This window comes from Rhinopithecus roxellana, chromosome 4 (assembly GCF_007565055.1).
Source record: "Rhinopithecus roxellana isolate Shanxi Qingling chromosome 4, ASM756505v1, whole genome shotgun sequence".
NCBI classification, from domain to species: Eukaryota; Metazoa; Chordata; class Mammalia; order Primates; family Cercopithecidae; genus Rhinopithecus; species Rhinopithecus roxellana.
Window position 1 is genome coordinate 75,560,129 of NC_044552.1, and position 12,073 is coordinate 75,572,201.

The window sequence follows — 12,073 nt, forward strand, 5'->3', positions numbered from 1 at the left end:
TAGACTTGCAGTATGGGAGACATTCTCTACTCTGTGCTTCCTGATTGTCTCATTATACGTAAAGTACAACTCAAGTAACTTCTGATTTTGAGTATGATGGTGGAGGAGAAACGGGAATGGAGCATAAAGACCTAGCTTGTTCATTCATTATTCATTCAGCTGACCAACAAATATTTATGTGGTGCCTATTCTTTGGCAGATACAGTATTGAGTTCTGGGGATGCAGTGGCAAACATATTGATTCAAGAAGCATGACAGGGCCCTGTCTGAAATCGTGTGTGTGTGTGTGTGTATGGGTGTGTGTGTAATTTTTTTGTAGAGACAGGATCTCACTTTGTTGTCCAGGTTGGTCTTGAACTCCTGGCTTCAAGTGATCCTCCTGCCTTGGCCTCCCAAAGTGCTGGAATTACAGGCAGAAGCCACCATGACCAGCCTAGGGCCTCAAGTTTTAACCTGTGTTAATGCCAAGATCAATTAGGTTGGTAGGAAGCAAGTAAGTGGAGAAGATGAAATTACCTTAAGGAACAAGTCAGTTTACTAGCTAATTTTGTTCACGGAATAAAAACATTTTGGCACTTAAATGGACTCAAGAGATTGTCGATTTTTGTTTTACAAATGAGTAATTTAAACTCAGGGTGTTAAGTAACTAGCCTCTGATCATACAGTTAATTCAGGACAGAGGTTTAGAACCTAGATAGCTATTTTATAATACTGTCTACATTCAAGTAAAAACCTTCTCAGCAGATTTTTCTTTTCATTCTAAGTTTCTAAAAGAAAATAGTCCCCCAGAAAGAGCCTTTGTAAAAGAAAAGGATCAACTTCTTCCCCTGTTGAGCTAATCCTAGTGTGAAATTAACTAGCAGCACCACTAGTCAATTCCACAAGTCAATTCCACACTGCTGCCCTGTAGGGAGAGAAATTAGAAAAAAGGAGAGTAGGTCTTGGTCCATTTCCTCCCTAACTACAGTTGTTCTAAGGTCAAACACTCAGAACATTAAAGGAAATGGCAAGAAAGGACTAATGTGATATGAGGAGGGAGAATCTGAGACGGGAAGACCTAAAAATTAAACCAAAGAGAACAATTGTAATAAAGAATTCGTTGTACCTTCCCACACCATATTTGAGGTCTAATCTACAATATGGAAAGTGCATTCAGGCATCTTCCTAGTGATAAGGGAAATGCATATCTACACCATAATGAGATTCTGTTTTATACCCATTTGTGTAGAAATTTTAAGAAATCTGCCAATATCAAGTGATGAGAGGATCTCTCATAAATGGCTGGTGGAAGCATAAATTGGTATGGCCACTTTGGAAAGCTGTTTGGCTCATTCATATACTCTACAGCCAAGTAATTCCAATGCTAGATATAAATTCTTGCCATGTGCACCTGGAGGCATTTGTAAACCTGTTCATGGCAGCATTGTTGTAATAGAAAACACCCCAGAGCAATCCCAATGTCCACTGACAGGAGAGTGGATAAAGAGTAGTATAGTCACACAATGGATACTATACAACAGTCAAAACAAATGAACTGCCACTATGTATGTATGATTTGGGTGAATCTCAGCAAAATAATGTTGAATAAATTTAAAAGGCCACAGAAAATTACATCTAGCATGAAACTTCACTTTTAACTTAAAACTAACAAACCACTGTTAAATGACATATTTTAGGAATACATATATTATTAAATTATATTTTTGAAAAGCGATGGGAATGACAAATACAAAATTCAGGATAAAGTAACTTTAGTTTGGTAAGTAAGGGGAAAGGGATTGAGAAAGGTCACATAGATAGAAGTAAGCTATGATCAATATTCTAGTTCTTGTGTTAGTGGCAGGTTCACTTTATGTATTAAATTATAAAAAGATTAATAGATAATTGTATCAGTAATTTACTGCAGCATAATAAGTTACCTAATAATTTAGCAACTTAAATATTTGTTATTTCACACAGTTTCTAGGGTCAGGACTCTGGGTGCTTTTGGCTCAGGGTCTCTCAGGAGGTAATCGTGAAGCTGTCAATCACAGATGCAGTCTCTGAAGGAGCTAGAGAATCCATTTGCAAGAAGGCTCATTCATGTGGCTATTGGTATGAGGCTCAGTTCCTCACTATAGGGCTACTCCTGAGATGGTTTCCGTGCAGAGCAAGGAGAGAGAGAGAGAGAGAGAGAGAGAGAGAGAGAGAGAGAGAGAGAGAGAGAGAAAGAATGTGTAAAAAAATGCCCAAGATGGAAGCCACAATGTCTTTTATAAAGCTAATATCAGAAGTGACATGCCATCATTTCTGCTAGATGCTACTGATCACACAAACCAACCCTGGAACAATGTGGAAGGGGACTCAGGATGTGACTATCAGGAGGCAGGGATCATTGGGCACCATCTTGGAGTCTGGCTACCACCATGATACAATCAAAAAGGACAATGCATGGACCAATGATGAAATTTTGTCAAGAAGCAATTATGTATACCTGAGGTTGGAAAATAAGTGAATAAATAAACAAAGTGCATTTAGGTTTTTTTGTTTTGTTTTGTTTTGTTTTGTTTGAGACGGAGTCTTGCTCTGTCGCCCAGGCTGGAGTGCAGTGGCACAATCTCAGCTCACTGCAAGCTCTGCCTCCCGGGTTCACGGCATTCTCCTGCCTCAGCCCCCAAGTAGCTAGGACCTGTAGTCACCCACCACCACGCCCGGCTAATTTTTTGTATTTTTAGTAGAGATGGAGTTTCACTGTGCTAGCCAGGATGGTCTTGATCTCCTGACCTCGTGATCTGCCCACCTTGGCCTCCCAAAGTGCTGGGATTACAGGTGTGATTCACTGTGCTCGGCCAAAGTGCATTTAGTTTTGAAGGCGACAGAACACAGGGGAATGAATGAGATGAGTTAGCTTTAATTCTGTCTCTACCACTTTCCAGCTTTACGATTTGGGGCAAATCATTTGACTTATTTCCATTTGTAGAATAGTGATGAGGATATTTATTTGTCTTTTAAATTTTTTCATTATGAAAATATTCAAAAATACACACAATAGAAAAGTATAATGAATACCATATGCCCATAATCTAGAACAACTTTTTAGATTTTAACATACTTCTTTCATCTATGTTTCCCTCCCTGAAGTGTCTTAAAGCAAATTCCTGGCACTCTTATTTTATCCCTATATACATTAGTATCCGTCACTTTAAAATATGAACATTTTCTTATAGACTCACATGTAAAATTAACAAGTCTTTTGCAATATCTAGTATATCAAAACTATATTCAAATTTATTTGAGTGTCTCAAAACTTATATTTAACAGTTAATTAGAATGAGAATCCAAACAAGGTCTACACATTACACTTGGTTTGCTTTACCTCTTAAAATCTTTCAATCAGCCGGGCGCGGTGGCTTAAGCCTGTAATCCCAGCACTTTGGGAGGTCGAGAAGGGTGGATCATGAGGTCAGGAGATCAAGACTATCCTGGCTAACCTGGTGAAACCCTGTTTCTACTAAAAAAATACAAAAAACTAGCTGGGTGTGGTGGCGGGCGCCTGTAGTCCCAGCTACTTGGGAGGCTGAGGCAGGAGAATGGCATAAACCCGGGAGGCGGAGCTTGCAGTGAGCTCAGATCCGGCCAGTGCACTCCAGCCTGGGCGACACAGCGAGACTCTGTCTCAAAAAAAAAAAAAAAAAAAAAAAAATTTCAATCTAGGAGAGTCCCTTTACTCCCTTCTTGCTCCCTTGTCCTGTTGAAGAGACTCAGGCAGTTGGCTTGCAGACTATCCCACAGGCTGGATTTGTCCATTGGCTTCCTTGTGATGCCATTTTACTTATTTCTACCTCTCCTATGTTTCTGTTAGTCCTGAAGACTTGATGAGATTTAGATTCAACTGTTTAGGCTAAAATATTTCTTAGGTGGTGGTATGTACTTCATAAAGCACCACAGGAGGAGGCACATATGGGTAGACTCCCCACTCATAATAACACTGAGATTGGTTAATAGTTGCAGGTGGCGTTAGCCTGAGACCTTCATTGCAGGGTTCCCCATCAGCCTCACATTTTGATAATTGTTGCCTAAATCAACTAATTCATGAGGAATTATAAAATGGTGATTTCCTGATTCTATCACTTCTATTTGATGTAATTATTTTTATAAAGTAGAACTTTCCTTCATCGATCTGGGACATCTGGTTACCCCATTAGAAGTGGCTTGTTCCCAGTTTCACATCCTCTCAGCCCACCTTTCACTAAGGCCATTGATGCAGCAACCTGCTTCCTGCAGGTGTAACCTGCGAGCACCTCTCCTCATCTGCATCACATACATCTCATTTTCTGTCCCTGAGTTCCTCTGACACTACAAAGGAGGGACATTTGCCTAGCACTCACACATGACAGCTTAGAAGTATGAGGGGGCTCAGGCCCCAAGGAGGAAACTTGGACCAATGGGAGAAAGGAGCTGATAAATAACTGCTATCTTGCATCAAGCTGACAGTTATGAAGTATATTCTACATGGCTCAAGGCCTCATTGCCCACAGTGATGACAAACTAGATAACACCCTTGTACTGACTCTCTCTGTTTCACTCTCCCTAGACATCCACTTCTGCTTCCTGAGATCACTGTCCAAAATAAACTACCTAAAAAGTAAGCCCTTGTCTCAGGTTCAGCTTTCAAGGGGGTAAGCCAGGCTAAGACATCACAAAATATAATTCACACAGGAAAGGAAGGATAAATGCTCATTTCTTTCTTGACATTGCAAATATTCAGAATGTTGTCCCAGTTATATGTAATAATAAACTCATCGATTTATATGTAATCAATGAATTCCAATTAGTTGTAGTTCTTACTTTTTTGGGTGCTCAGATTGTCCTCTTCTCAGCCAGTGGGAGCTCCTTTATGCTGATCCCTTTGTGCCTTTGACCTGTCCTTTTGGACTTTAATAGCTTTCTTGATTTCTGGCACAAGATGTTCAAAGTTCATCATATACATGTCTTACCCCAGACAAAAATCTGCCATTCCTCCAAAGAGCCTCATTTCTTTTCAAAGGAAATGATGTTTTTTGAAAGTAAAATGTGGCCGGGCATCGTGGCTCACACCTGTAATCCCAGCACTTTGGGAGGGTGAGGCAGGTGGATCACCTGAGCTCAGGAGTTCGAGACCAGTCTGGCCAACATGGCAAAATCTTGTCTCTACTAAAAATATAAAAAACTAGCTGGGTGTGGTGGCATACACCGGTAGTCCCAGCTACTTGGGCGGCTGAGGCATAAGAATCGCTTGAACTCAGGAGGAGGAGGTTGTGGTGAGCTGAAATTGCACCACTGCACTCCAGCCTGGGTGACAGAGCGAGATTCTGTCTCAAAAAAAAAAAAAAAATGTGAATGCTAAAGGTGCTTATTACTACAAGATTGTCATTACTTCTAGGCCTTTCCAAGGGACACAGGAAGTAAAATGCTTTTTTTCCCCTAATAATTCTTACTGGATATAAGAAATACATTTTTTTAAAAGAAAAGAATCATAAGTTCATATTCTAATTCAACTTTAATTTTACATCCATTCTACTTACTCTGAAAATCCCTGTTCCTAAAAACTCTAGTATTGTTTTTACCTATAATATACAAGAATAGTTTGAAAGTACTATAATACTATCTGTATTTCAACCAGCAATAAGATTATTGACTAAAGCTTAAGATATCCTTGTAGTTCTATTTATCCTGAGCATATATTCTATTACGATTGTACAGTGAAAACAATATTTTCTTTTCTTTTTTTTTTTTTTTTGAGACGGAGTCTTGCTCTGTCACCCAGGCTGGAGTGCAGTGGCCGGATCTCAGTTCACTGCAAGCTCCGCCTCCCAGGTTCACGGCATTCTCCTGCCTCAGCCTCCCGAGTAGCTGGGACTACAGGCGCCCGCCACCATGCCCGGCTAGTGTTTTGCATTTTTTTTTAGTAGAGACGGGGGTTTCACCGTGTTAGCCAGGATGGTCTAGATCTCCTGACCTTGTGATCCACCCGTCTCAGCCTCCCAAAGTGCTGCGATTACAGGCTTGAGCCACTGCACGTGGCTGAAAACAATATTTTCTAAAGTAATTAAAGTGTTTACTTGGTATGGTTATGACACCAACTTAATATACACTTAGCTTATTTGTTTTCAAATTTTAGGAATTGTAATTTTCTTTTGGATTTGAAATTATTTTGAAAATGTAAAACACATACATGATTCTAAAATCAAAACTATATAGCCAAGGTATATTCATAGTCTAGCTTCCATGCCTGTCTCCTCCACTTTTCCTCCTATTCCAAATATATGCAAATATGCATTTGTAGCTTAGCTATCTTACACAAAAAAGCATATCTACTGTTTGCACTTTGGGTTTTTTCTTTTTACTCTAATATATATTCTGAAGATCATTTCACCTTGGTGTAAAGAAATGGCCCTCATTCTTTTTCACAGTTGCATAGTTTCACTGTGCAGATTTACTCGAGTTTGTTCAACCAACTCTTACTTGGGGTTATCTGGATTGTTTCCAATCTTTTGGTATTACAAATAATACTGCAATGAATAACCTTGTGCTTAAGTCATTTTATATTTTGGGATATTTTCCTAGAAGTGGGTTCCTAGGGCAGAGGGCAATATATATGTAATTTTGCTAGGGATTATCAAATTCCCTTCCATAGCTGCCGTGTACCATTTTGCATTCTCAATGGCACTATGTGGCATCTCCATAGCCTGCTAACCAAGTAGGTGGTCAAACTTTTGGATTTTTGCCTCCTTTTATCATCTTGGCCCAAGATATACCACGATGCTTTCATCTGCCTTTGGAAGAACTCTCTCAGGGTAAACAATAGGTGATTTTATTGAGGGTGACAGAAGGAGGGTGGCTGCAATATCTCTATCTATTTCCACTCACCTAATCGTGGAAATACCAACGCCCACAGCATCACTATCATTGTTAAGACCTTGTATTTTCCAAGGTTGGCTTGGGTTTCCAGCCAAAGAAAAGGACATCAAATATGACCTTACTTCTTTTTAAGGTCAGTAGAATGCAGAGTTGCCAGTAAGTGAGTTCTACTGGTATAAGCTTCAGAATCCTGAAAAACGTAGAGGAGGAACTGTGATCATTTTTGGTCAGCTTACTGTCTCCAAAACAACTCCGATGCCAAGGGGAAGTCCCTGAGTGTGGCTGAAAGTTTCCATAGATTGTGGAGTGACCACTCTCTAACCTGCAGGTCAACTCACACTCAGGACTACCTCTTCTGCTGCTTTGTAGGAGTAAATGTCATGGATGGACACTGTTTTTTTCTTTCAGCATCTCCTATTTCCCAGTGGGCAATTCTGCACTCCAGGGGACAGACATTTGGTAATGTTTGGAGACATACCTGGTTGTCACAACTTGCAAAGGGGTGCTGCTAACATCTAGTAGGTAGAGGTCAGGAATGCTACTCAACACCGTACAATACTCAGGACTGCCCCCACTTCCCCCAGCAAAGAATTATCTGGTCCAAAACGCCAATAATGTCAAGGCTGAGAAATCCTGCTGTATTCTTTCTTTATGCACACATTCACAGACATCCTTAAAATAACTATTATCAGTGGCAGAGGAAGGGCAGAATCACAGATACTCCCCCTCCCTGTTCCTCCAAAAGTCACTAGCAATTCAGAAATTTGTTTAATCATGAAGACTCTAAGGAATAACATATTTATCTGGGAGATTAAAGAACAAATACTATTTTAACCTTCTAAAAACTGATTATCATTAAGTATAATGCAACCTTTTAACTGTAAGTATAAAGGAAAGTGCTGATTATTTAAAGTAAATGGGACCCAAAGTCCCATGAATAATCAAAAACTTGGTTAATAGAGTATGACCAGAGAATAATGCACTTGGCTTCTGTGGAGAAATTAAAGTACATGCTGTGAATTGCTACTGAGGAAATTGCATGAAAAGTTACCCTTAAGGTATCATGAGGCTGAAGAAACAGCCTCAGGTGCACAATATATCACATTAGTCTCTATCTCTCTTTGTATTTTCATGACTTCTTTCACCTTGGATAACTCAGAAGCTCTGGCCTTGGAACTTGTTGGAATGGTAAAGTATCTCACTCTCCATATTTATTTTCATCTCCTAACAGACCTGAATTTTGTTGCCAAGAGTTTATCTCTTTCACAGGAATTATTTTCAAACTTCAGCTTACTTACTTTGAGGGCATAGACTGTGTTTAATACTTATAATCACCATTCACGTTAAATAAAATGTGCCCCTGAAAAGTTATACCTAAACTGAACTTTTGTAAAAAAAATAAAAAATTTAAATCACAAGGAAAACTTGCCAAAGGAAGAGTATGAAGCTAAATCCTTTGTAGAAAAAATCATCTTGTTTTGCAAAGTGAACAACTACTCTGTTTTTAAGTCCCAATTTTTATTTGTAGCTCAAGAGGCTGGTACAGTATTATGCATGATGCTCATTTAAAAAATACTGACAGGCCGGGCACGGTACCGCATACCTGTAATCCCAGCACTTTGGGATGCCGAAGTGGGCGGATCACCCGAAGTCAGGAGTTTGAGACCAGCTCGGTCAACATGGTGAAACCCTGTCTCTACTAAAAATACAAAAGTTAGCCAGGCATGGTGGCGGGCGCCTGTAGTTCCAGCCACTTGGGAGGCTGAGGCACAAGAATTGCTTGAACCTGGGAGGCAGATGTTGCAGTGAGCTGAGATCACGCCCCTGCACTCCAGCCTGGGCGACAGAGCAAGACCCATCTCAAAAAACAAATAAAAAATAAAAATAAAATACCATGAATTTGGAAGGATTTTGAAAGTTTTAAGAGTTTTACAAGCTATTTTTAAAAGTGTAAAAAATGGATAATATATCCTTTATTAAGAACGGTTAACACCTGTTTTAGGTGATAAGAAAGGAGGTAAGATCCTAGACACATTTGAAAAAAAAAAAAGGCAGCATTACTGAAAAGATAATCACATTGGTTGTTTCCTCTCAGCAATAAGGAGAAAAGAGTGGATGGGAGCCTATTATTTAGACAGTGTAATCTTTTGGTTAGAATACGGATTCTGAAACCAGATTGTCTGGGCTCACATCCCTGTGTAGTGTGCTCTTAGGCAACTTACACGACTCCACTGCACCTTAGTTTCCCCATACAAAACACGGAGAATACTAATATTATCTACTTAATGAGGCTGTTCTGAGGATTAAATAAAGTAATACATGAACTAGTATGTGAAAAGCATTCCAGTCAGCGATAGTCTTGAATCCTGGAGTTGAGCTCAGGCTAGGCATAAAGAGGAAGATAACAGGCAGGGAGCAGGCACCGTTTCATTCTTCCTCTCCGCACCCTCGGGAAGGAGGCACCGCTGCTTCTCCCAGGGCTCAGAGAGCAGGCCGGTAATTCGAAGCTGGATCCGAGGACTTTCCTTGGGATCCCTTTCCGCCGCACCACGCCACCTTTCGTCTGGTTGGGCCGTGAGGGCAGGAGGGCTCAGCCCCACGCCCCGACTAGGCGTTCCACCACTGAGCCGTGGCCCCAGCTCCAGGAGGCATGCAGCCCGAAGGGCCGCCTTCACGCCCTGCCACGGCCACTTCCAGGGGCTGGTGGCAATAGCGACGAAAGGCTTCCGGGAGGAACTGGTGCCTCTGCCCTCCGCCCGACGCCCTTCCTTGCGGTCGAGCCGGGGTCTGACCCTTGTTCGTGACACCAGTACTTATGCATGCCACTCAGTGCTGGGCGCCGGGGACTCTAATGAATCCAGACTCGGCCCACACGCCGTGTGCAGAGGGACCACTCGCCCCCAACAACTGAGCCCTGTCACCGGCGACCTTCGCTGGCCCAGAGAGGAGGGGTGGGAGGAGCTGAGCCTCGCCTTCCCGGGTTCACCTCCAAAGCACCGCCCCTTCGGGGGCGTTCTCGGGTACGCCGTAAAGTAGAGAGCATTCTTAACAACCCGCCTCCGTCTTTACGGCAGGCCGCATTCCATGCCTCCAATATGGCGTCCTCCGCATAGGCAGTGGCTGTGGTTTCTACCCCGGGTGGCCGGGGGCAGTGCTGAGCTGGGGCTGTTGTTTGCCCAAACTGGGCCGCAGAAAGCAGCAGTTAAAGTTCGTTTCTGGTCACTGCTCCAGGAAGCCACCCTCCTCTGAGGGTCAAGAATTTGCCGCTTCCTTTTAGTTACTGCAAGTTCCTCCTCTGCCCCCGGGTTGTTTCCCGCGCCACCTCTGGATACTCCCAGGTCCCAGACCCTTCCAGACTCAAACCATGAACCTTCGGCAGCTGCTGTTGCACTTGCCCCGTTATCTCGGAGCCTCGGGTTCCCCGCGTCGCCTGTGGTGGTCCCCGTCCCTCGACACCATCTCCTCGGTGGGCTCTTGGCGTGGTCAGTCCTCCAAGTCCCCAGCCCACTGGAATCAGGTAGTGTCAGAGGCGGAGAAGATCGTGGGGTACCCCACGTCCTTCATGAGCCTTCGCTGCCTGCTGAGCGACGAGCTCAGCAACATCGCTATGCAGGTGCAGAAGCTGGTGGGCACTCAGCACCCTCTGCTTACCACAGCCAGGTGAGCTACCCCTCTCCCGCTGACACACTCGCACTCGTTGGAATACTTTTTTTCTGGCGAGCACACGCATTCTACCTCTCTCAGACTGGCTCCTGCTTTGTCTCTTTTTAGCCCTTTTTACTCAGTCCTCCTAGACATTCTATGTTGTCTCTTCTCTAGTCCACTTAACGTTCTTGCTCAGCTGAGTGGATAAGTGGTTTTCTTTGAAACACTGTCTGCTTTCCGCGATTTTGCTTCTTAATTGTTGAGGATGAAGATGCCTCAGCGATTTGTGGAAAAATCAAGCGGGGATGTATGTTTATTGAGTCACTTCCTAGAGATGGGTTTTTTAAAATTATTGTTTTTATTTTAATGGGATAGATTAATTTTCTGTCCTGCACTGTTCAGGGGGTCACCTCCAGAAAGTAGGGAAGGAGAGAGAGAGAGAGGCTGAAGGTAGATAATTATTTCCAACGAATGTCTTGGGGTTGAAGTAGGAATTTGTCCCGTTAATAGTCATTATCTTCTTGGGATATTTATCGCTTATGCTGTACTACTGCTGTGAAACCTGCCTTTAGGATTTATAAAGTTTTTTTTTTTCTGGTTGTTGTTGTTTTTGTTTGTTTGTTTTGAGACGGAGTCTCGCTCTGTCACCCAGGTTGGAGTAGCTGGGACTACAGGTGCCCGCCACCACGCCCGGCTAATTTTGTTTTTGTGTTCTTAGTAGAGACGGGGTTTCACCGTGTTAGCCAGGATGGTCTCGATCTCCTGACCTCGTGATCCACTGGCCTCGGCCTCCCAAAGTGCTGGGATTACAGGCGTGAGCCACCGTGCCCTGCCAAGTTTTTTTTTTTTTCTTCCGCTTAAAAAAACCCAACTTCTGATATGTAATTAGTTTAAACGTACAGCGAAGTTACAAAAATAATACAGTTCAAAGAACACACTTGCATACTCTTTAATCAGTTCACCTACTACGTAGATATATATGTCTATATATGTCAATATATTCATTAAATACATAAACACACATATATACTATTCACGTGTATATATCTTTCTATATATTTTTTTCTGAATCATTTGGTGGTAGATTGCATACATCATGATCCTTTTCCCCTAAATACTTCAGTATGTATTTCCTAAGCATAGCGGTAATCTCCTACATAAGTACACTACAGTTACCAACTTAGGTATATTTAATATTGATACAATACTTTTATTTAATCTACCGTTTAATTTCAATTTTGTTAACTGGCCTAATAGTGTTCTTTATAGCATTCTTTACCCTCCAGGACAGGATTCAGTCCAGAATCAAGTATTGCATTTAGTTGTTCTATCTCTTTCATCTTCTTCAATTAGGAACATTTTCATATCTCTTGGCTTTTATGACTAGAGCACTGGTTCTCAACTGGGGCAATTTTCCCACCCTGGGGACATTTGGCATGTATGGAGACATTTTTGGTTGTCACAAATGGAGGCACATTACTGGCATTACTGGCGTTTAGTGGATAGAGGCCAGGGATGCTACCCTTCAATTCCTAGGACAGACCCACAA

At 42.1% G+C, this 12,073-nt stretch overlaps 1 protein-coding gene across 5 annotated transcripts in view; it reads left to right on the plus strand.

Moving 5' to 3' along the window:
• The first annotated feature begins 9,943 nt into the window (after window positions 1–9,943).
• The window catches only part of PDSS2 (decaprenyl diphosphate synthase subunit 2), a 314,537-nt gene continuing 312,407 nt past the window's right edge, over window positions 9,944–12,073 (plus strand). For all 5 annotated transcript variants that reach the window (XM_030929294.1, XM_030929297.1, XM_030929293.1 and 2 more), the window contains exon 1: window positions 9,944–10,539. In XM_030929294.1, coding sequence (XP_030785154.1) covers window positions 10,244–10,539 — 296 coding nt within the window. In that variant the 5' untranslated portion in view covers window positions 9,944–10,243. The remainder of the gene's footprint in view (window positions 10,540–12,073) is intronic.